Source organism: Neoarius graeffei, chromosome 7 (genome assembly GCF_027579695.1).
Source record: "Neoarius graeffei isolate fNeoGra1 chromosome 7, fNeoGra1.pri, whole genome shotgun sequence".
Lineage (NCBI taxonomy): Eukaryota > Metazoa > Chordata > Actinopteri > Siluriformes > Ariidae > Neoarius > Neoarius graeffei.
The window spans coordinates 4702082-4728428 of record NC_083575.1 but is presented as its reverse complement, the minus strand read 5'-3'; the positions used below and the strand labels follow the sequence as shown (position 1 = coordinate 4728428).

At 43.4% G+C, this 26347-nt stretch overlaps 1 protein-coding gene across 3 annotated transcripts in view; it reads right to left on the bottom strand.

The window, feature by feature from the left end:
* sobpa (sine oculis binding protein homolog (Drosophila) a) overlaps positions 1-25738 on the bottom strand; it is a 60385-nt gene extending 34647 nt beyond the window's left edge. For all 3 annotated transcript variants that reach the window (XM_060925178.1, XM_060925180.1, XM_060925179.1), the window contains exons 1-2: positions 24910-25738; positions 3335-3470 (exon numbers count right to left, since the gene is read on the bottom strand). In XM_060925178.1, the coding sequence (XP_060781161.1) occupies positions 3335-3470; positions 24910-25008 (235 nt within the window). In that variant the 5' untranslated portion in view covers positions 25009-25738. The remainder of the gene's footprint in view (positions 1-3334; positions 3471-24909) is intronic.
* Positions 25739-26347: the final 609 nt, after the last annotated feature.

Genomic DNA, 26347 nt, shown 5'->3' with positions numbered 1-26347 from the left:
CAAGACCCTTATTGAGGCGCTTGCCATGGTCGACAACGCACGAAGTGCGAGACCCTATTGTTACCATGTGTCCAATTCTGTGCTTTGTCGCCATTGTGGGAGTAATGTCTCTTGCCGCAGAAGCTGTGGATGGTTTTTCGCAGGGACGCATGCCCCCGCCCCCCTTGGCCGCTGGCGCGAGGGCCCGTCGAGGCCGCTTGCGGCTTTAATTATTCTTCTTCCGTCTTCTTCTTTATTTTTCTCCGCTGTTGGGCCATTTTCGGGGCGCTTGCCATGGGCGAAAACGCACGAAATTTGGCACCAGTTCCGAGAATTGCCACCGCTACTCAGAACCAAAAGCCCAAACTTGGCCGGGGCTCAGGGCCTCTATAGCGCCCCCTAAGTCGTTGTGATTTTGGCCTCCCGCATTAAGGTGCCTGGTTGCCATGTAGTTTGTAGTAGTGGCATGCCATTTGGTAAGCATATGTATCTCACTAAGCCGGACAAAAATGTAATGCCAATGCATTAGCCACGCCCAACAGGAAGTGAGGTAATTTCACTTTTGTGCGAAATGCATGGCCACGAAGACGGCGCAACTCCTCCTAGACCGTTCATAGGAATGTCACCAAAATTGATACACATCATCTACAGACATGGCTGACAAAAGTTACTAAATACGTTTCACGTAGGATAAACCGTTCAGAAGTTATACGTCAATCAATTTTCACTTCAAAATTTTACATGCTAAAAAATTCATAACAAATCTTCTAATTGCTCAAAACTGCTCATACTTCACAGGCAAATCAATCATTGGGCTTCTGACATGTTACCCAATTTCTGTGATATTTCGCCACTGGGGGCGCTATTTTTGGGCAAAAAATCCAATCTTTCCTCAAATTTGGTCAAACTTCACGGCCACCCTCTTACTACCTCCCATGTCATGTATACCACATTTTGGGACTTTTCGTCCATGGGGGGCGCTGTTTTTGGCCGACGCAATTTCTCCAAAACGGGTTTTTGGTAAATAATTCCATAATGCTTTTCCTTCACACCACTACCTTGTGATAGTACGTTGCTGTTGTAGACACTTATTTTTCCATCTCATAATCGCTCATGTACAGCATAGCGCCACCTACTGACATGGGAAAAACCAAAAAATTTATTCTTCAAAAATCTATATCTCATCTCCTATTTACTCAATTGTCATCAAACTTCATACGCAAACTCTTCATATCTCACCTGACATATATGCCAAATTTTGTGCACATTCGCCACTGGGGGTGCTGGTTATGGCAAAAATGATATTGCAGCTTCTGATTTGTCAAACTTGGCAAGCAAACTCTTTACAAGACCCTTATTGGGGCGCTTGCCATGGTCGACAACGCTCGAAATCTTGCCCCTTTTTCTTGGACTGCCACCGCTACTGAGAACCAGAAGCCCAGATCCAGGCGGGCCTCAGGGCCTCTATAGCGCCCCCTAACGTGTTGTGATTTTTGCCTCTCGCATTAAGGTGCCTGGTTGCCATGTAGTTTGTAGTAGTGGCATGCCCTTTGGTAGGCATATGTATCTCACTAAGCCGGACAAAAATGTCATGCCAATGCATTAGCCACGCCCAACAGGAAGTGAGATAATTTAACTTTTGTGCGAAATGCATGGCCACGAACACGGCGCAACTCCTCCTAGACCGTTCATAGGAACGTCACCAAAATTGATACACATCATCTACAGACATGGCTGACAAAAGGTGCTACATACGTTTCACGTAGGATAAACCTTTCAGAAGTTATACGTCAAACAATTTTCAATGCAGAATTTTACATGCTTAAAAATTCATAACAAATCTTCTAATTGCTCAAAACTGCTCATACTTCACAGGCAAATCACACATTGGGGTTCTGACATGTTTCCCAATTTCTGTGATGTTTCGCCACTGGGGGCGCTATTTTTGGGCAAAAAATCCAATCTTTCCTCAAATTTGGTCAAACTTCACGGCCACCCTCTTACTACCTCCCATGTCATGTATACCACATTTTGGGAATTTTCGTCCATGGGGGGCGCTGTTTTTGGCCGACGCAATTGCTCCAAAACGGGTTTTTGGTAAATAATTCCATAATGCTTTTCCTTCACACCACTACCTTGTGATAGTACGTTGCTGTTGTTGACACTTATTTTTCCAACTCATAATTGCTCATGTACAGCATAGCGCCACCTACTGACATGGGAAAAACCAAAAAATTTATTCTTCAAAAAACTATATCTCATCTTCTATTTACGCCATTGTGGGTGTAATGTCTCTTGCCGAAGAAGCTGTGGAAGGTTTTTCGCGGGGACGCATGCCCCTGCCCCCCTTGGCCGCTGGCGCGAGGGCCCGTCGAGGCCGCTTGCGGCTTTAATTACTTTTATTTTTTATTATTATTCATTTATTTATTTATTTTTTATTGTTTTTTTTCTTTGTCTATAATTGTAAAGCATTCTTGGTTTTTTTGAAAGGTGCTATATAAATTTAACTTATTATTATTATTATTATTATTATTATATTCCAGAAATAAACATATATCGCAATGACCACATTTCAGACGGAACTAAATTTCACAGATTTTATGAACTCGAAAGGCCGTCTACTTTTAAATGTTACAGAAAAAAAGTTTGTATCTGAGCAGCATATTCCATAAGAGACACTTTTCAGATTAAAAAAGAAAACATAATGAAGGCTGCTGGGTTTTGGTGTAAAATGAAGAAGTGAGTGTGACAGTCAAAGTGTGCAGAAGAACTGTGGCTGGTTCTGTAAGATGCTCAGGAAAACCTACAGATCATTTCCACATAAAACTGACCTCACTGGACCTCAGACTACTTTTTATTTTTTTTTAAAAGCAAAGACGCTTTAGTCTCACACCAAATATTGACTATGTTTCATTTATTATGCCTCACTGATTTCTGTTTATAGTATTTTTTGATGTTGAAACATTTAATTTCATTATTTTTTTAAGCCATTTTTGGTCGACAGCACTTCTTTACATGTGCCTCAGACTTTTGCACAGGACTGTATAGATGTACATGTTATTTAAAAAATGTGATTCTTGTTTCACCAAGAACGATGAATTACCAAATAAATAAAATAATAAATTCTAATAATAAAATATGAATACATTATTAATTACTGTGCATTTTGGACAAAAGTACAAGAAGAGAACTGATGCCGTAACCAAACAAAGCGACAGATTTGCAGGTTCGAATTAAAAATTCTATATTTGAGCAGAAACGTGTTATAAAATCGTCCAAACAAGCAGCGCAGCTCGGACTTGGGTCCCGAAGTGGATGGAGCTGATTTACTTTTCGTGTTACACTCGGCTCTCACCTTTCAGGACGGAGATGTGCTGGCGAATTTCTCCATCTGGATAGTTGCGGATTTCGATATCGTCTGAGTCTCGCAGCTCCACTTTGTCGTACCCGTACCAACCGAGCAGCTCGTTCATCGTGTTCTCCGCAAAACTCTGCGACAAAAAAAATAACAGCAGTGTAATGGATTCAAGCAGAACAAGCATCACATATGTTCTCAGGGTTCTGTGTTTCCTGGTTTTATGTTTCTTGGGTACTATATGCAAAGGCTTCATCTATCTCTGTACGTTCTTTATTCTGGACAGTCTGTCTTGATCGTTTCTCGAGTTGCCATGGAGACCACCTGCTGTCAATCAAAAGTCAATTTCCGCAGCTGCCAGTTAACAGAGCAGGGTGCTGAATTATGGGCGAGAGTTCGTCTCATTACGACATTAACGTTCCCGTCGTCTGTCCTGCTTTAAGGACAACGACTTCCACATTCTGTATGTTGAAGGTGATAAATTTGAAAGAGAAGCAACTGTGTGAACAAAACCGTGAACCGGTGGCGATGGACAGATCTCTGGAACAGAAGCAGGATTTTGAGTTTTCATCAAAGAAACTGCACGTTACGCATAATGATTGGAAAATTCCGTTTGGCGTCTAAAAACTTCTAATAGAAGTATATCTTTATTCCGTTTAGCTCCATCGGGTGTCTCTAGTGATGACGTCGTCCAAAAATCAACAGCAACTTTGTTATAATAATGAACTCCGTCGATTAAAATCAGTCTCGACACATAAACACCTTTTGGCTAATTGGTTAATTAATATTAGCTAATTAGCAAACACCGATCACACAGGTTTATATTCACTCTTCTTCTGCCAAATTACTGTGAGACGTGAGTCTCTTTCCGACTCCATCTGGAAGCGAATGTGATTTTTATGGCTCGTGGTTCAAGAAACGTGTGTTCCTGTCATAAAACATGGCGTTGCTGCAGCTTTTCCCAGTTCAGGCTCATTTCCCAGGAGTTATTACACACCCTGAAACTGAAATAGAATATTACTGTAATGTGAAGTTATGTAACAGGCCACGAAAAAAATTTTGTGCTTGTAGTCAAATACAACTTTACTGAGACGCTACAATAAATCCTGAAATAACAAAGTGTGTTTCCGTTTCTCTCAGAGGATTATAATTATTAAAATAACATTCATTCAGGAATTAGATTCATATTCTCTCTCTCACACACACACACACACACACACACACAGAGTTCACCACATACAGCACTCGTCACTTTGTTCACACCGGCCGATGGACTGATACACACTTATCTCAGACCCAAGACGTTTAACAAGTACACACCTCTCCAACCTCTGAGAAATAAAACAGAAAATCTAGAAATATAATTTAAAAAAATGTATAAGAAACAACAACAACTAGAAGAAGAAGAAGACAAGGGTCCGTGTACTTTTTCGTTCATTCATTATTCTATTTTGGAAGTCACATGAGAAATGAAAAAGGACTCGTTTATGAATTTTTACACTTGTGTATGACTTGTGAAATGGAATCCAGAGCCATGTTTTGATGTATTTTTAGTTATTGAAAATGAGTCATTGAACAGCAGAAAAAGGGAAAAAGCAATTTTGAAAAATGCCGTTCTGAATTGCGTTTTAGTTTATTTAGAACTTAGGTTTTGGGTGGCCTGGAAGCCTAAGCTTGTGGGCGGGTTGGGAGCGTTATGGTTTGTTTATTCTCATCCGCATGACATGGCGTCTTTGGAGGCATATTCCGACTTAATTTGCAGAGCATGTACTGCATAGCATCCATGATCCATGAACTCGCTGGAGGTCGATCTATCGTCGTCGTCGTGTGTTGTAAGTGAGACATGAGTGAGCGCGAGCCAGGCGGTGTACAGTAATTTACTTCCGGGTGAAATATAGGATCAGTCAAATGAAATTCAATAAAGGAATAAATGAATATTACAAAATAAGAAAACAATCAGAAATGTTGTCCACTTTTCTAATACTACTATTTAATGATGGCAATACATTTCGAAAACAAAATAGAGCCATTTCTACTTGTATTGTTTTAAATAAAACACCAAGCTGCACCTTTTTTTAAATTTCATCTTTCATTCCAAAATAGAATAATGAATGAATGAAAAAGTACACGGACCGGGTCAGAATGTGACTCACGTAACATGTAGCAAAAAAAAACAAAAAAGGAATTAGAAATATATTTCCAAACGTTTGATTGTCTAATTTCTTTTTCGCTTTTAAAAAGAGAAAATGAAGGAATATTATTTCAAAAATAAAAGAAAAAATACAAAAATATAACTAAACTTCTAGAAATAAATTAGACGGTAAATTATACTTCGAAAATAAACTTCCAGAAATCAGCCTCATCAAATCAGGGAAATAAAATTTACAAGCTTAAGTACAAAAAATATATTGTGAAAATAATATAAATAAATGTAAAAAAAAAGAAAAAAAGGTAAGGTAAATATTAAGATAAATGAATTTAAGAACAATAAAAATACGCAAAATAAAAAAATTAAATGTAGAAAAACGAATACATAAAAAGGATATATTACACAGAAAATAAAGAACAATATAGATAGATAGATAGATAGACAGACAGTTCGGTGTCACTCCACACTGAGATCAGATCTCGAAACAGGAAGGAGACATGACCTCAAGTTTGAAGTCATTTGGATGAAGTAAATAATTTGAATCTCACTATTACTTGAGATTTTCTGAAACTGTCTCTATGATGACGCTGTTACTGAGCGAAACATCATCATCTGAGTCGAGTGTGTGAGGACTGAAAGCTGAAGGCGAGAAGCTTCTGTTACTTGTTAGCTACGTTCGCCTCAGAGCTCCCGAGAAGCAAACTTCACGCCAAACACGTCTCGTCTGATCGAGTGGAAAATTGGAAAAATGAAAGTTTTTGAAAACAAAAGTCCAGCTGAACTCCCCGTCACAAGACAAGGTCAAATAAAGGTCATGACCAGAGACGCCTGTTCTGTAATTTCAGCTCGTTTTTGGTCAGTGTTTAAATCCCGCAGGAGCTTTTATTCCTCGTTTCACTTAATCAGCAGGAGGTTACGCTGGATTTCATCACCCAGTTAGCGCTCGATGTTTAGCGCTAAACGACATTATGATAAGACCCACAGGACATACGAGAGCTTTAAATACGTCTCATATGATTGTAAAAATAAAAAAAAAAAAACGCTCACACTGTTCTCTCCAATTCCCTCTCTTTCTCCTTCTCTGTTTCTCTGTCACTGTCTATAAAAAAATATTAAAGATACATTTACAGGCATATCATGTCACACTCAACATTTAAGTGAATAAAGTCGTGACAGCACTTGTTACCAGGCAACTAGGAAAGCTGGATGCTGAGCATAAGCTAGCTAATGACTAAAGCTAATCATTAAACTAGCACAGAGCTGATAAACATTGTGTAGAGACTAAATGGAGGCACGACGATGGCAGAAAGTGACATAAACCTGTATGGAATGTTAATGTTTCTCTCAGATGTGTTGCTAAATGAACGCTCGCACGACTAAAAACATGCTGCTATTCGACTTAGCATCGAATGCTAGCCGCAATTTCTGTGAGGAAACGTCAACATCTTAGCTCTTAATCAGTGATACTTTACAACCATGACAATAAGCATGATTAAGGATTTCTGGCACTTTGCTACGATCACGCCGCTAAAAATGAATTTAATAAAAATAAACACCACAGATTTCCATCAAATACAATTTAAACAAACAAACAAAAGATCCATGAAATATTTTTCACCAATATTTTATATTCTGATTGTGTGAAACTGAAGCTTCTGCCGACAAAAACGAGATAGAGGGATTAAAGACAGGCAAAGAACAAGTCCAGGAATTGAGAGGAAGAAGAGACTAGTGAGGGATAGAAGAGGAAAGGTAGAGAGGAATAGAGAGGGAAAGTGAAGGAGAAGAGATGAGGTTAAGGCCGAATCCCATTTCACCCCTTGGACCAACCCCTTGGCCCTTCCCCTCCATTTTGCGCATTCACGTGAAGGGGTAGGGGTATCCCAATCCCAGTTAACGCGGAGGGGTAGGGGAAGGGGTAGGGCTTCTGTACCCCTCCAAACGGAGATTTTCCTGGAGCAGACTCCGAACGAAGGGGTTTGAGTGATTTCCCACAATGCCATGCGGATTTCAGCGAGATTTCATGCGGATTTCAGAAAGATGGCGGTTCCCGCGGCGAAAGATTGTCATAAATGTATTTTCTCCATTATTTACGTGTTTTAAGTTGTTATCCAGAGGAAACACGCCGCTTGATTCGCTTTCGAGCTGAGAATGAGCAGCGATTTCTGAAATCCAAGCTGCTGCTAAAAAGCTTTGGGAGTGAGTATTGTTTTCGGTTGCTTGACTGCGTACGTTTTGTTCTGTTATTCTCGCTTTTATTGTTTACATGAGTGTTCTGACACCTCATTCTGTCGGATGTGGTGCACGAAGCGCCAAAGATATCCCATTCAGTGGTGTTAGTTAACAAATCACACCCTGCCAGCGGAGATTTCTGGTTCTGCCTCTGGCTCTGACTGTAGCGGCTGGTCGCAGCCAATGACGCATTTGGTCGCGTTTTGCTAACGTAAACGCTGACGGAGGTACGCGATGATGTATGCGATCGTTGAAGGGCTATCCCAATACGTAAGGGTTGAATTTCAAGCCCTATCCCTTGTAGCTCAGTTTCAAGGGGAAGGGCCAAGGGGAAGGGGGAGGGGAAGGGGCAGGGGTAGGGGTAGAAATTAGAATTGGGATTGGGCCTTAGACTCGAAGAGCAACAGAGAGATAAATAAGATAGAAAAGAGAGGCAAGAGAAGAAGAAAAAGAACAGATGAAGAGAGAGAGAGATGAATGTTGACACATATCCTGAACCATTTTATTCCTCGTACACTACAGCGATGGTTCTTGAAATAAATGGCGTTACGCTTTTTGTCCGTTTATCGCTACACAAAACAAACAACTTCCTGCCATCACTTATGTGATAGCCACGAGAAATACTCGTCGCTATAGAAACAATAACGTATTAGAGATGAGCGCGTGAATAGAAACCTGTGATTTGTAGCTGCACTACTCTCAGAGCTGCTGTTATAGAAAATTAATCAACACCTTCTGACCAATCAGAGTCCAGAACTCAACAGCGCTGTGGTTTAGATATAAATATATCTCACTAACATTTGTTCTTTCTTTCTCTCTCTCTCTCTCTCTTTTCCAGACTGAAGGAGAGATGGAGCGCAGGAGCGCATCATGCGATACTCTTGATGGCAGCGCATGAAAGTGGAGAGCTGGAATGAGGGAGAGAGAAAGAAAGAGAGAGAGAGAGAAAGGGATTTCTGTGGAGGACGGACAGTCGTAACAGAGCGAGGGATTTAATTTATCTTTCTAATTATGCTGTCTGAGACAGCGCTGTAAATTCTGACAAAGCCTCGGACGAAGGAGCCGTTTTTATGATTGGAGACAAACTGGCTGCAAATCTCTCTCTCTCTCTCTCTCTGTGTAATGAGATGAGGAACAGGACTCGGTGTGGGCAGTAACTGGAGTAGGTCACTGTACACCACGATAAAATTCCCTACCAGCTTCGCCAAGTTTCCCTCCCAGCCCACACTCCCCTCTCTCTCTCTCTTTCTAGCACTCTTTCTCACTTTCTTTCTATCTATCTGTCTCTATCTTTCAGTCTTTATTTCTACATCAGCAACTTTTTCCTTGACACTCATTCTTTTTCTGACAGAATGCTTTACAAAAAGCTCTTTCCTTTTCAGGCTCTCTCTCTCTCTCTCTCTCTGCAAACCTTAACTTCATTTCTGTTCTTCCTCTCTGTCCTCCTCTCTTACTCCATCTCTATATTTGTCTGTTATTCCCAGAGTATCATCCCTGTCAAACTTTCACTTTATGTTTTCTCCCTTTATTTATGGCAAGTTTTTCTGTCAGTCTTTCTGTCTTTCTCTCTCTCCCAATCACCTTTTGACTGTATCTATTTTCTCCCTCTTTTTTTCTATCTATCCCTCTCTCCATCCTTCTCCCCTTTCAGATCTCTCCTTTCATCTCTCCTCTCTTCCTTAAAGTTTGGAACCGTCCACTTTATTTCTCCACCACTCTTCCTTGATCCCTTTCTCAAGCTCTCCTCCTCTCTTTCTTTCTCCACTTCTCTCCCTCGCCCATCTCTTCCACTTCCCTGTCTCTCCCTTTACCACTTTCTCTACGTCCCTCATTCTCTCTCCTCTTTCATAACTTTCTCTTTTCTTTCTATATCCATCCCTCAGTCTTTTTCTTCCTTATCCCCTGTAACACTCTCTCTCTTCTGTCACTTTCTCTCCATCTTTATATCCTCTCCCTCTTTTCCGCCTCTCGTTCCTTCTGCTCTGCTTTCTCTTCACTTTTTTGTATCTCTTTTTCTCCTTCTCTCACATTCTATCTCTCCTTCTCTCTCCCTCCTTCTCTCCCTCATGTTGCTTTTATTTCCTCACTCCTCTCTCTTGATATCTGATCCCTTCTGGTGTCTCAGGTTTCAGTTTTTACAGCTTAGGCTGTCTATTGCTGTATACATTCCTTTCTCTCTCGCTCCCTCTCTCTTTCTCTCCTCCCTCTCATCCCCCTCTCCGTGAGCTTATTTTACAAAAGCACATGAAAGCAGAAGGAGATGAAGGCAGCACTGTCTCTCTCACTCCTGCTCTTCGTCTCTCTGCGAGGGACCTAGTAAAAGTTGCCGCCTCCGTATCTGTGTGTCTAAGTGTGTGTGTGTGTGCGTGCGCGTGTGTGTGTGTGTGTGTTTGTGTGTGTGGAAACTGGATCCATGAAAGGGAGAAAGTCATAACGCTCAGCTCTCAGGTTCATGCCGAGGCTAAGGAAGGGAACAGAGAAAAGCGCAGCGCTGATTGCCAAAGCACGCACTCACTCTCTGTGCTCATTAAACACACACACACACACACACACACACACACACACACACACACACCAGAGACGAAGAAATGCAACACTGCACAGCCAGAGTGCATGCACAGGGTCGAAGGTTAAACCACATGTCACACGAATCGACAACACACCACCTGATGAACTTCTCTCACAGTCCCTTTACGCCAACAAGGCACTGGGTTTCACAGCTAAACACCCGCCATATTGCTAATGCTAATGCTAACACAACCTGTTTTTTTGTTATGCTGTGATGGGAAAACAATCAGTGATGAAGCGGAGTTATTGCTACCACCCTACAGCTGATTATTTTCCTCTAACCACACATCCCCGAGTGTTTTATTCCTCTTATACCACAGCAACCGACACACAATGACAATCTTTTAGTTGTTAAAGAACGACGCATTATAGTTACGCTTATTATCTTCCAGAGGTGGGGACTTGAGACTTGGGGACTTGGACTCGAGTCGACTCGAGTCACTGTTTTCATGACTTGTGACTTGACTTGACAAAACATGAAAATACTTGAGACTTGACTCGGACTTGGAAGTTTAAGACTCGGGACATGACTTAACTTGACACACGATGGCCAAATCCCATTTCACCCCTTGGACCAACCCCTTGGCCCTTCCCCTCCATTTTGCGCGTCCACGTGAAGGGGTAGGGGTATCCCAATCCCAGTTAACGCGGAGGGGTAGGGGAAGGGGTAGGGCTTCTGTACCCCTCCAAACGGAGATTTTCCTGGAGCTGACTCCGAACGAAGGGGTTTGAGTGATTTCCCACAATGCCATGCGGATTTCAGCGAGATTTCATGCGGATTTCAGAAAGATGGCGGTTCCCGCGGCGAAAGATTGTCATAAATGTATTTTCTCCATTATTTACGTGTTTTAAGTTGTTATCCAGAGGAAACACGCCGCTTGATTCGCTTTCGAGCTGAGAATGAGCAGCGATTTCTGAAATCCAAGCTGCTGCTAAAAAGCTTTGGGAGTGAGTATTGTTTTCGGTTGCTTGACTGCGTACGTTTTGTTCTGTTATTCTCGCTTTTATTGTTTACATGAGTGTTCTGACACCTCATTCTGTCGGATGTGGTGCACGAAGCGCCAAAGATATCCCATTCAGTGGTGTTAGTTAACAAATCACACCCTGCCAGCAGAGATCTCTGGCTCTGACTGTAGCGGCTGGTCGCAGCCAGTGACGCATTTGGCCGCGTTTTGCTAACGTAAACGCTGACGGAGGTACGCGATGATGTATGCGATCGTTGAAGGGCTATCCCAATACGTAAGGGTTGAATTTCAAGCCCTATCCCTTGTAGCTCAGTTTCAAGGGGAAGGGCCAAGAGGAAGGGGGAGGGGAAGGGGGAGGGGTAGGGGTAGAAATTAGAATTGGGATTGGGCCGATGACTTGAGTGTTATTTCCATCGTGTTTTTATTGTGAAAATAAAATGTAATATGCATATACTTCAGTAATTTTGATTGCACTGCCGTTGCGTTGTCACCACCCTGTCCATCAGGCACGCTCTCTGCGTGGGCTATATACCGGCACGCCCCATGCCACGATGTGTTCACAGATTTCACATCATATCATCATGTCAGCCATCCCATGAGTAATCACTTTCGGCTTCAAGGGCTACTGCCTAGAAGGTAAACGACGAACGGCGCAGTGCAAGATTTGCAACGTGACGATTTCTGACAGCCAGACCACGACCTCCAATTCCGTCCGGCATTTGAAGATCCATTCTGCCCAGAAAGTTTATTAATGTGTTGTTATTTGGTGATAGCAGCTAAACTCCTCGTTAGCCAATGTTAGCCACGAGAGTGAGCGGTAGGAGGATTTTAGCCGTTGCAGATGTAGCTAGGGATTCAGTTTATTATTGTGAAATTCTTATGTGAATGCTGGTAAGCAATGTAGTTACGTCAAGTTTAATGATATTGTATATCAGTAGTAGTAAGTTGATTGTGCACTTTGCAGTCGTGATGCTGAATAACATAAGCAGCTTCCTACCCTGTTGTTCTGTTTCAGGGTTAAGCTAATGGTCAGCTTGTGAACATGTACACGTTCATGAGCAGTACAAATTCGTGTAATGGCCCTTTTCCACTACCCTTTTTCAGCTCACTTCAGCCTGACATGGCTCGCGTTTCGACTATCTCAGAGCAGCACGACTCAGCTCGCTTCAGCCCTGCTTAGCACCCAAAACTCGCACAGTTTTGGAGTGAGGCTGAAGCGAGCCAAACCGAGCCGAGTGGGGCTAGGGGCGTGAGGAGACACTCCCCTGTGCACTGATTGGTGAGGAGGAGTGTCCTCACACGCCCACACACGCCCCACGAGCGCGCTGGGATCTGTAAACACCGTAAACCCAGAAGAAGAAGAATTACGAATTACGAGAATTTCTGAAGCCTTATGCGCCTCGCCTCATCTATACGCTCTTGCCAGTATCTGTTGGCGTTGTCGGTGACAACAAGCCACAGCACCAAGACCAGCAACACTAACGACTCCATGTCCTCCATGTTTATTGTTTACTATTCGGGTTGTGAGACTACCGCTTAAAAGATCACTGATGTCACTGTTTGCGCCGCCTAACGACATCACGTGACGTCCACCCACTTTCGCTAACTCCACCCAATGTGTCCACCCACTTCCAGCCAGCACGGTTCAGCGCGGTTGTAGTCGAAATGCAATTCCAACAGCCCCACTCAGCTCGACTCAGCCCAACTCAGCACGGCACGGCTCAGCCCGACTCAGCCGCGTTGGTAGTGGAAAAGCGGCATAAGTGTGTTCGTGTACATTAGCCAGACTGTCCATAGGGCATAGAGGCAGGGGAGTTTATCATAGCCGTTTGAAATAACAGTGCAGCAACCTGCACATTTTTTTCGTCATACTACCCGATCAAAAAAGAAAAGGAAACTCCGTCCCACTGCCTATCATGCACTATTGAAAAAAGCGCCACGATTTGGATTCCCCGGCATGCCACTCGCTGTTTGAATACAGGCTAGCAGCAATACTAAACTCTGCAAAATAGGCTGACTGTGCGCGGGAGTCTCGGTTCCCGCTGTAACACAGCGTTACGAAAATAAATTGTGCAGTCATCCAAACCATGAATTTACATTTAGTATATCAGGCTACCAGGCCGCCAAAACAATGGTTCGAATGACTACAATTTAGAGAGCACAACTCTGTAACTGAAGAGGTGCATTGGATATTTCCCAGTGAGGTAATTTAAAAAGTCTCTGGGTAATTGTTCAAGGAAAGATGAATCCCGCGCACTGTCCTTTCCGTATTGTTCCCGAAACGTTGCGCTTGTGGTAAGGAGGACAGCGCGTTAGCCACGACCGAAACGTTGTGAGCAAAGTTCCTGTGGAAAGGAATGCGCTGGATGCATATTTCATTTAACATTTATTTTCGTAACAATCTATTATAGCGGGAACCAAGACTCCCGCGCCAAAGTGGTTCTATCTGTCCCCGCTCCGCACAGGCTGAGGCGCCTCGGAGAGGGAGAGAGCGAGAGAGCGCTTTTGCACACACCTCTGTAGCTTGTCATATGGGGTAAGATGATGTCACTTTTGCACGGGCGAACAGGTCTTCTTTTTGAGACCTAAATTATGTCTGACACATTTCTCTATCCTTTGGGGTTTTTTTTACTGGCGCAAACATACATCGAAGTCACTTCAGGTTTCTCCACGTGTATCTTATTAATAATAATCATCTCATCTGGCGTGATTAGAGATTGGAGGAGCTCATGCCCCTGTTAACCCAAGGTGTCGCCCTACCCTCTTTTAACTACGCACATAACAGAATGCCAATTCTCTGTTTATTTTTCTTGTTGGCTGATGACAATGTGAGAAACTTAGTTGGCTTTCAATCTTGCAATCAATAAATAACTTTGTGACATTATTACTGTTTTGTTTTATGTATTTTACAGAACATGAGTATTTAAAATGCAAATATTTAACAGGTTGGGCACATGTGCCAGGGATGTTTACTGACATTTACTTATGTATTGCCTTTTCAATGTATTAAATTCATATTCTGCTGCTAAAATTACGCCAATACGCCTAAGGTGACTTGACTTGGACTTGACTTATTATAGGACTTGACTTGACTTGACTTGACATAGCCTGTGACTTGACTTGACTTGACTTGACTTGCCCAAGACAAAAAAGACTTGGGACTTACTTGGGACTTGAAGGTTAAGACTTGAGACTTACTTGAGACTTGCACATGTGTGACTTGGTCCCATCTCTGTTATCTTCCACACAAACAATAAAACATCAACTCTTCTGTCCTGGAGATATCAGAGAACTTAAAGTTACAGCTTTACCTCTGACTGTTACAAAAAGACTCCTTCCATATGTGTGATACACGTTTTTAACCCTTTTACGTGGAGCGTCCGCTGTACAAGTCCCCATGAACGAGCTGTTACTATAGAAACGATAATGAATTACAGCAAGCAAATTTATATGAGGGTGGCACGGTGGTGTAGTGGTTAGCGCTGTCGCCTCACAGCAAGAAGGTCCGGGTTCGAGCCCCGTGGCCGGCGAGGGCCTTTCTGGGCGGAGTTTGCATGTTCTCCCCGTGTCCGCGTGGGTTTCCTCCGGGTGCTCCGGTTTCCCCCACAGTCCAAAGACATGCAGGTTAGGTTAACTGGTGACTCTAAATTGAGCGTAGGTGTGAATGTGAGTGTGAATGGTTGTCTGTGTCTATGTGTCAGCCCTGTGATGACCTGGCGGCTTGTCCAGGGTGTACCCCGCCTTTCGCCCGTAGTCAGCTGGGATAGGCTCCAGCTTGCCTGCGACCCTGTAGAACAGGATAAAACAGCTGGAGATAATGAGATGAGATGAGAAATTTATATGAACCTGTGACGGTCAGCTGCTGTGATAGAAAATTAATCAACAGTCAGAATCCAGAACTGAACTCACAGAGCATTGGTATAAATGGAAAACTTTAAGAAAAGCACAAAAATGAGGTATGAGGACATGAGGACATAAACCCCGGGGAATTTAGGATCCTGAGAACAGCAGCCCAGATTGTTTTAGTTGCAGATGGACATTTTGTGCATCTTTTTACCAGTAATGTGTTCATCAGTAAATCAAGGCCAGGCAGATTTTCCTCTGTGGCACGTCAAGGTCTTTTCTTTTAACGTGTTTTGTTTCGGAAGTGATTTCTCCACACTCTGCTTTAACTCCGTGTCGTTTTACACACACTCCGGTGTTCACTCATCCGTACCGGCGAGCTTAAACTAAACCAACTGTGAACAAAAGTGTTAACCTTACCTAAAATGCCCCTAATGTAGCCGATATCCATCACTGTGTCATTGAAGTGAAGATAAAAACACCACTCAGGTCTTAAATGTGCGCCACAGAGAGTCAGTAACTGTATAGAGGTGTAATAACACGTTTATAACACAAGAATAATGTCAAAAGCAGATATCGATGACATTAAATGGTTATGTGAAAAAACTGCAAATGAGAGGAGGCGTGGCCCATGTGGTATCAGTCGCAGTAAAAGAGGCGTGGCCTCCGTGGTGTCAATCCCAATGAAGGAGGCGTGGCCTCAGATTACTCTGTCATTCCTAATAAAGGAGGTGTGGCCTCCTTTACACCTGTCAGTCCTGATGGAGGTGTGGGGTCTGTGTGTCAGTCCTAGTAAAGTAGGCGTGGCCTCTGTATCCGGTGGTCCTAAAAAGAAGCTGTGACCTCTGTGTCTATCAGTCCTTATAAAACAGGTGTGGTTTTGGCCCTGTCAATCATAATGAAAGAAGCGTGGCCTCTGTACCTCTCAGTCCCAATGAAGGCGTGGGGTTTGTGTGTTAGTTCTCGTGAAGTAGGCGTGGCCTCTGTACCTCTTGGTCCTATAAAGAAGCTGTGGCCTCTGTGTCTATCAGTCCGAATAAAGGAGGCGTGGCCTCTGTGTCTATCAGTCCTCATAAAACAGGTGTGGTTTTGGCACTGTCATTCATAGTGACGGAGGTGTGGCATCCGTGTGTATCAGTTCTGGTAAAAGAGGTGTGGCTTTGGCATTGTCAGTCATAGTGAAGGAGGCGTGGCATCTGTGTATATTTGTTCTGGTAAACGAGGTGTGGTTTTGGCCCTGTTCATCATAATGAAGGAGGCGTGGCGTCTGTGTCTATCAGTTCTGGTAAAAGAAATATTGTTTTGGTCCTGTCAGTCATAGTGAAGGAGGCGTGGCCTCTATGTATCAGTCCTGGTAAAAGAGGCCTGGTTTTGGCCCTGTCGTAATGAAGGAGGTATGGCCTCTGTGTCTATCAGTTCTGGTAAAAGAGGTGTGGTTTTGGTCCTATAGATAGATAGACAGACAGACAGACAGACAGACAGACAGACAGACAGACAGACAGACAGATAGATAGATAGATAGATAGATAGATAGATAGATAGATAGATAGATAGATAGATAGATAGATAGATAGATAGATAGATAGATACTATATCGATATAAATAAAAGCCTAATGGTTAGTGACACAGCTTCGGGACCAAAAGGTCGCCAGTTCGATTCCCTTGACCAGCAGGAATGGCTGCAGTGCCCTTGAGCAAAGCACCTCACTCCCAACTGCTCCCCAGGCTTCTCTGGGTGTGTTGTACGTTGCTCTGGATAACAGCGTCTGCTAAATACCATTAATGTAATTTATATATATATATTAGTGCTGTCAAGCGATTAAAATATTTAATCGCGATTAATGTCGCGACAGTCATAGTTAACTCGCGATTAATCGCAATTTAATCGCACATTTTTGTCACATAAAAAAACATTGTAATTCTCTTATCAGCATAAAAAAGTGCATGGGCTTGCTTTGTACCAATGTTTTTTTTTTTATTGCAAAGCATAACACGTCTTGACACAGCCACTGCAAAGTGAAACCTAAGCCGAGCACCGGCGCGGGGCTAGCAAGAGAACCATGAGTGAAATGATCTACTGTTGAATTATCCATCTTTTTTTTTTTAATCTCTGTTGTTCGTTGATAAATATTGCATTGAATCTGATCTTTACTGTTTCAGCTCACTTAACACATTTTGTACTTTTACACTTTCTGCCTGTTGATGCGTCGCGCTGTCCAATCAGAGGCGGCCAAATTTGCATATTACAGGAAGGATTTCTGGGATAGCATTGAGTTTACAGTTCAGAGGGATCTGGCTTCTTTAGACGCTGTCTTCTTAAAACTGAATAAATATTCAAAAAGAGCCAAATGAGCCAGTCTTTTGAACGGCTCTTTTCAAAGAACGGATCACAAAGATGCGGATCCCATCAAAGAGCCATAAATCCCAGCTCTACTAGCGCACCCTGCCCGCGCTGGTTCTTTGGGGGGGAGGGCATAGGACTCTGGCTGTGCGGGGCGTGGCATTACAGTCTAGCTGCTATCGGTTTTCTAAGCAAAGTCGCTGTTCCAAGTTCCTGGCAGTTTCAAAAGCTTATGAAAAACCTACATCATGTCATAGAGCGTTAATCTCGCGATAAAAAAATTATCGCCGTTAAAATTGAGTCAAGTTAACGCGTTAATAACGCGACATTTTTGACAGCACTAATATATATATATATATATATATATATATATATATATATATATATATATATGAGAGATCAAGCTTTTGTCACTATTCATATATTAGTGTTATTATTAAATAATTTTTATCTCCATGGCATCACTATATTCACAATGAGCTCTGAACAATGTTATAAACACAGCACATGTAGAATACTGAGGTATTAACTTCCTTGATGAAAGCAGATGAATATTATCAGGTTATCGTTGCTAATATTGCGAGAGTAATCCAGTGAGTCACGGCTTCCTGAGCCAGCAAAAGCATACAGCGATCTCAAAATACTGTGTGTACATTAGGAAGATACGAAGCTTATTTATTATATAAATCATCTATCATCTCATACTGACATCAGCGGTTCACACACACACACACACACACACACACACACACACACACACACAGAGTTGCACATCACTGACACCGTGCAACACCACATAAAACTCTTAATACAGGAAAAGCGTGAGTTCTTCTAGCACGGAATTTTACGTACACATATTACAACGCTAAAGCAGCAGATTCATGAAGATGGATTAAAAAATATCAAAGATGCATTTTCAGATTTAGCCGAACACAAAGCCTTATTAAATATCCTGCTTTTGCCACGGATTCCCCCTTCCTGTCTCGGTTCCCATAGCACTGGTCGGCATGTGGCTTTATTGATGTTTTGCCACATGCCTTTGCTCTGGTGGGCGGTGGCCCCATCTTGCTCCGCCCCGTCAGTCTTGTTACCGATTGTGTTCACATGTTTCGTGTGAGCCTCTGATTCATCTTCGCTCTGTGCAGTTCTTATCATGCTCTCGTTCTGACTTTCACTCGTTATTTCCAACTGTGATTATCGACTCTCCTTGTTTGTTGCTATCTACATGCGCACTGACGCTGTCTCTGGGGTTTCCTGCTATAAAACAACACCGGTGCTTTCTTCGGCTGCGTGTTACTGAGATTTTATCATCGTTTACTGAAAACATTATCGCAGTATTAGTGAAGGTACTGAACGAAAAGTGTCTGTCTGCAGCCTTTATCTTGAAAAAGAGACAGAGATAGAGATAGAAAGATAGAGACAGAGGCTGAGCGACAGAGAGATTGATGAAGAAAGAGAGACCGGCAGAGAAAGAGAGAGAGACTCTGCTCAAAAGGAGATTAATCATAAAGCCTGACTTTCCCAAAAGCATGGAGCAAGCATCACTGTGAATCTCTCTCTCTCTCTCTCTCTCTCTCTCTCTCAGGTGAAATAAATGGTGTTGTCAGTTTATACATCACAGCAGTGATTAAAATTTGATCTAATACCAGAAACGTGACATTATCAGAGTGTTTTACACCTTATTTGTGTGCGCGTGTGTGTTTTGCTTTATCTCGAACACCATCGTCCCACTAATGAAGCCGAGGAAGAGTTCGGTGAAAAAGCTCAACACACAGCTTGAGCTCGTCTTGTTTCTCCTGTCTGTCTCAGAGCCGATGCTGAACCGGGAGCGGACACGAAAGCTCACAAGGAGGAAATGTGATGACAACTCTTTTACTGCAGCTCAAATAAACTCTGTCCTGCCCTCGCTCTCTCTCTCTCTCTCTCAGTATACAGTGAAGTTTTTTTCATGCTTATAAAGTAAAATTAAACAACAAACGGATAAAGTTGATGAGGGGAAAAAAGAAAGACATTTGCTATTATTATTTTTAGGGGAGAAAAAGAAAACATCATTAAAGATGTTACTGAACGTAAGAAAGTCCGCAGGATTTAGGAATAGTTACGAGTTAATAAAAAAAAAAAGTTTATAAATGAATAATGTTAAAATTATCGATGATGTTTTGCTGGAAAGAAAGTAAGAGAAAAAGATGAAACCCAAAGTGTGTATCGTCGTGTAGGATGTTTACTGTTTTAAACATCATTTTCAGCCAAAACATGAGGTGCTTTTATTTTTGCACAACAAGATCAAGCACTTCCAGCCTCCAGTTTTGTGTCTATGATTAAACGCTCAGTCAAAGCTTTTCACGTTAAACCAGAAAACTTGTCCTGTCTTCGCTCAGAGCTCCTGATAGACAGAAACCCGGTAGGAGGTTTAAAAGTCGCTACGCTGAATGGAGCATGAATCGATGGTGTAGGTGTTAATTCCGACGCTCAGGGATTGCATGAGTAACGCACACCTCCACAACAAAACAATTACCTTGCACATGGACAGATAATGAACAGACATATGACTGTGGCGTGAATTTGAGGGAAAGAGGTGAAAAGAGGGGCCAGAAATAAAGCGAACCTTTAAGACGTCGAGGATGTCGAGTCTCACACTCACTCAAGCAGCATGAAACATCAAGGTGAAGGAAAGGGATTCGGACCAAGGACTGAAATCTTTTTCTCGAGTAAAAATGCAACGTGAACAAAGTGTGAACGTGCAAAGAAAAAGGCATCGACTTCAGGTTCAGTTCACACACCGATTTCATTTTCTTTCCTCAAAAGAAAACATTCGCTAAATCTAACTAACAACACCGATATCCCCAATCTCTCAAATATCATCGGTGATAATAAATCCGGCTTTTTAATGTCATTTAACATTGTGATAACGTGTGTCACATGATACAATAAAGATCCTCTGACGATAGACCTGTGATTACAAACAATCAGCCCATTTAGAAGCTCGGAAGTCGTCTGACGCTAAAAAGAAACATACGATAATGCGATTATAGAGAAACGTGAAAAGGTAAACGTGACTAGAACCTGAACCTGAACAGAAGACAGTCAACAGGGTGTCGATGCTCCGGAACCGCAAACTCGGAACATAAAGAGGGAATTAAAGCAAGGATGAGAGTTAATACGCTTTAAAAAGGGTTGTGCGAGCGTATTGTGAGATTCGTTAGTGTTTTGTGGACGCTGGGGGAAAAATGGACACGTAAAGTGTAAAGTGTGCGATGTTTATCGTCGCACAGAGAAAAACCGAGACCTTTCTTTTGAAAGTCAGTACAAGGCGAATTCAGATATAGAGAAAAAAAATAAAGTTGAGATGTGGAGATGTGTAAATGTGTCATTCTTGCGACGTAAGAGTCTTTGCTAAAAAATTTTTCATTAACAGCAAAAACACGTAAATCTCAAATCTCGACTGGAACACGGCGACCCAGGCTCCTGAACTCATTCTGAACAAACATTGTGTTTTTGTCTGAAAAGTGTAACAGAGTGGAAAATGAGGAAAATGCTGTTTTCCAGTTTATGTGAGTTTTCCTCAAAAAAAAAACGCTTGGAGTTCAAACGATGATCCTGACGAGCCTCATAAAACAGCGACAAATCGCATTAACGTGATGCGAAGTGTATGAAATTCTGACTCACACCATTTTCATTGTGCACTTTTCTTTTCTTGCTTTCTTTCTTTTCAATTTGCAGGATCTCAAACACACTAAAATTGAGGCACCTTAAAATCCGTTTATTATATTTTTAAATGCTTTAACCATCCGATCGATGAATGATTTCATTTCCACCCAGTGAATATCCTCGGAAGTGAATTATCGTGTTCAAACATATTTTAGAAAAATACAATATATAAAATCTTTCTTTCCCTGTGGAGCAAAAATCACTTTGGATTTTTTTTGTTTGTTTTTAAATCTGTCAAATGAATAACAGTTAATAAATCGAGTGAATAATCTGAGCAGGATGCTCCAGAGCGTCCCCTAAAGACAAACAGCAGATACGTTATTAAACTATAATTAAAATGAAACGATCAGAAGTCGACTCCGTTCCTCCCATCTGTATTTCATCTCAAAGAAAATATCATTTGGAAATAAACAGATTTAAATTCCAATATGATTTATGAATATATAATAACAGAAATTAAACCCAAATCATCACCTTCATTTCTGATTTTATTATTCAGGTCAGGGTTAAGCGTGTTTTTTTCCCCCCCATTAATTGCAGTGAGAAAGTAAAAGGAGCAGAATCCTGTTTGGCGAATGAACGGATCAATAAAAATGCATCATTAACACCATAAATGAACGAACGTCACCATTTTTTTGTTTCAAATATGATCAATATTTCTGATATTATTGATATCCACACATGCAGCCATAAATAAATCAAATGTCTTCACTTTTTAAGAATAATCAATAAATATACAGCGAGTGACAGATTAAGGTTTGGGGTTGTTTTGTTGTTTGTTTATTTCAAAGAAAAATTATTATTATTATTTTTTGTACACAGACGATGTCCAGCACATTGACCAGCGTTTGTGAATCTGACAGAAACACACACACACACACACACACACACACACACACACACACACACACACACACACACACACTATCAGGAGCTTCATTTCCCATTAGTTTAATGCAGTGTTGCTCACACTGAGACGAAGATCAGATATATTGTATGTTTTTGTAATAAAATAAGTGTTCCAATCATTTAATAAGAGAAAGATGGAATGATTATAAAATATTTACAGGATCACTGAGATCACATCCACATGTGTCACCACACAATCAGAAATAAACATCTCATTCACCCCTGTTCTTCAGGTCTTAATGGCTTTCCAGTACCTGCTTTCTTTATTTACACACACACACACACACACACACACACACACACACACACACACAGAGAGAGAGAGAGAGAGAGAGAGAGAGAGAGAGGCCATCAGGAACTTCATTTTGCTAATATTTACAGCACTCATAGTAAAAAATAAAACATCTGCACAGGTTTGAGGATGTGTGAGCAAAACTGAGAGGGAGTGATGGATGGATGATGGAGGAGGAAAATGGAGGGAAGAGCGAGAGGGAGGGATGACAGAGGGATAAGATAGAGGGATGAGAGAGAGGGATGATGGAGGGATGAGAGAGGCATAAGAGAGAGGGATGAGAGAGGGGGATGATGGAGAGGGATGATGGAGGGATGAAAGAGAGAGGGATGATGAAGAGATGATGGAGGGATGAGAGAGAGGGATGATGAAGGGATGAGAGAGAGACAGGGATGATGGAGGGATGAGAGACAGAGGGATGATGGAGGGATGACAGACAGAGGGATGATTGAGGGATGAGAGAGAGACAGGGATGATGGAGGGATGAGAGACAGAGGGGGATGATGGAGGGATGAGCGAGAGAGAAGGATGATGGAGGGATGAGCGAGAGAGAGGAGGCTTGCTCATTGGGGATAGATTAGGGATAAAATTATCTCATGTTTTAAGTCGTTCAGATTCTATAAAGCTGCTTTGCGACAATGTTTATTGTTAAAAGCGCTGTACAAATAAACTTGACTTGACTTGACTTGATGATGAGGGATGAGAGAGAGAGGGATGATGAGGGATGAGAGAGAGAGGGATGATGAAGGATGAGAGAGGGGGATGATGGAGGGATGAGAGAGAGGGATGATGGAGGGATGAGCGAGAGAGAGGGATGATGGAGGGATGAGAGACAGAGGGATGATGGAGGGATGACAGACAGAGGGATGATTGAGGGATGAGAGAGAGACAGGGATGATGGAGGGATGAGAGACAGAGGGATGATGGTGGGATGAGCGAGAGAGAGGGATGATGGAGGGATGAGAGACAGAGGGATGATAGAGGGATAAGAGACAGAGGGATGATGGAGGGATAAGAGACAGAGGGATGATGGAGGGATGACAGAGAGGGGGATGATGGAGAGATGAGAGAGAGGGGGATGATGGAGGGATGAGAGACAGAGGGATGATGGAAGGATGAGAGAGAGACAGGGCTGATGGAGGGATGAGAGACAGAGGGATGATGGAGGGATGACAGACAGAGGGATGATGGAGAGATGAGAGAGAGGGGGATGATGGAGGGATGAGAGACAGAGGGATGATGGAAGGATGAGAGACAGAGGGATGATGGATGGATGATAGAGAGATGATGGAGGGATGAGAGAGAGAGGGATGATGGACAGATGATGGCGAGATGATGGAGGGATGAGAGAGAGAGGGATGATGGACAGATGATGGAGGGATGAGAGAGAGAGAGGGATGAGAGAGAGACGGGGTGATGGAGGGATGAGAGAGGGGGATGATGGAGAGGAGAGAGAGAGGGATGATGGACAGATGATGGAGAGATGATGGAGGGATGAGAGAGAGAGACAGGGATGATGGAGGGATGAGTGAGAGAGAGGGATGATGGAGGGATGAGTGAGAGAGAGGGATGATGGAGGGATGAGAGAGAGAGAGAGAGGGATGGTGCATCTCTAAATCACAAACCTGAAAAGGCTACAAAACTGTAAAGCAACCCGAGTGAAAGGAGAGAGAGAGAGAGAGAGAGAGAGAGAGAGAGAGAGAAAATACAAAGCACACGCGCAGGAGATTCGTTCTCGCACCTTGTCGCGAGCGCACAGAAACAAACATCTGGCTCACTGGAAACGACGGAAACAAAAGGTGCGCGGGATGAGAGAACAGCTGGAGCTGCAGCGGAACAACAGCCGGTGTGAGAGAGAGAGAGAGAGAGAGAGAGAGAGAGAGAGAGAGCGCTGCATGCCCTGAAGTGGCCCTGTCGGTGGGAGCAGGCGGAAGGGAAGGAAGGGAAGGAAGAGAAGCTGAATTTTCCATTTCAGCTGAGTGAAAGGAGGGAAGGGGTGGGCGCGCGCGCGCATACACACACACACACACACACACACACACAGTCTGCTTTTAATGAGCTCACTTACACACGCGCGCGCAACAACCACACTAACACTCCGAATGCAGCACACCTGGGGAGAGAGAGAGAGAGAGAGAGAGAGAGAGAGACACCTGGAGCAGAGAGAGAGAGAGAGAGAGAGAGAGAGAGAGACCTGGAGCAGAGAGAGAGAGAGAGAGAGAGAGACCTGGAGGAGAGAGAGAGAGAGACCTGGAGCAGAGAGAGAGAGAGAGACCTGGAGCAGAGAGAGAGAGAGAGAGAGACCTGGAGCAGAGAGAGAGAGAGAGAGAGAGAGAGAGACCTGGAGCAGAGAGAGAGAGAGAGAGAGAGACCTGGAGCAGAGAGAGAGAGAGAGAGAGCGCGTCTAGAAACGCGCGTGCATATGTGCATGTGTGTGTGTGTGTGTTGATGGTGGAACAAAGCTGACCTGCGCAAATCAGAGCCGGAACTCTGCCTCATTACGCCACGCTCATGAATGGCGCCTGTGAAGCGTGCACGAGCACGCGCGTCCCCCCCCCGGAACCCACCTTCATGTCTGCGTTGATCTCGCGCTTGACGGGGTGCGCGGGTTTCCGGCTCCTCTTGCTCTCCGGAGCTTTGCTGCCCTCCTTCTCCGTTTCCGCCATGCTGCGATTAAAGAAAACAAAACCAGGAAAAAATTCCCCCGTGCGTGTGTGCGTGTCTGCGCGCGCGTGTGTATATCAGGATAAATAACGTGGGCTCGCGGACGCACGGAGCGACGGTACAGACACCGGGAACCTTTGGGTTTGTGTTTGGAGGAAGAGAAACAGGAGGACGGGGTTCAGGTTCGCCCCAGGGACCGGGACGGGGAGAAGGACGCTGCCGCCGCGCGGGGCTCGCGCTGCCCGGTGCGCTCAGCCATCTTCTGCTGCTGCGTGCCGCGTCTCCGAGCTCTGAGAGAGGGATAGAGGGAGTGAAAGAGAGAGAGAGAGAGAGAGAGAGAGAGAGAAAGGGGGAGGGGCCTGTTATTCGGTAACCGTACGCGGCGCGAGCCTGTTTCCTCCCCGTTTTTTTTTCCGCGGCTCGGGTTACGGCGCAGCGCGAGCGGAGGGAGTTTCACATTGTTGCTGCAGGAGACGAACGCGCGCGCACCAAATAACCCGTGTGTGTGTGTGTGTGTGTGTGTTACAACCTATACTTGCGCCACTTCCGCTCTCCCTGGTTCCGCTCAGAGGATTCCCCATCAAGAAAAGGTTCCAATGAACCCATTTTGGAAAATGTTCTCCAGAAAGGTTCCTCACGGGTTTTTTCTGGGAAGTTCATTCAGGGTTCCACCAGTTGAAGCCTCCCCGTGGACTAGAGTTTCTCTATTCAGATCAAACACTCATTAACAGTTTGCCTGGGTTCTAGTGGGGATCCGACTATCCGGTCCAGTCAAGTTCAGGGTGAGGAATTTTGTGTGTGTGTGTGTGTGCGCGCGCGCGCGGAGGGGGGCTGTATTAGATCTTGGAAACACACATACAGTGTTTAGGTTCTTTGAAAAAAAAAAAAAATTACCCCAGACTGGTGGAAAGCGGGATTTCGCTTTCAGGAATGGTTCTGAACAGAACCCATGAGGGAAAAGGTTCTACAAGTATTTCGAAGGCGCCTTGGGTAATTGATGGCCCGTAGCTTCCGAAACAGCGTTCTACATGGAAGCTTTGCTGCTAAGCAAACTCTGATGTAGGAACTGTTATGGGTTCTCTCAAAGGGACAGCAGAAGAACTCAATAAAGTTCAAGTGAGGATCCAGTTCAGTCCAGGTCACACCCATGGGTCAAATACGAAAGTTTCCTTGGACAACTCAGGATTTTTAGCTTTTTGATCGTGAAACATAGCCCCTTTCCTCTCATAGCCCCTTTCCTCTCGTACCCCCTTTCTTCTCATAGCCCCTTTCCTCTTGTACTCCCATTCCTCTCGTACCCCTTTTCCTCTCATACCCCTTTCCTCTTGTAACCCCTTTCCT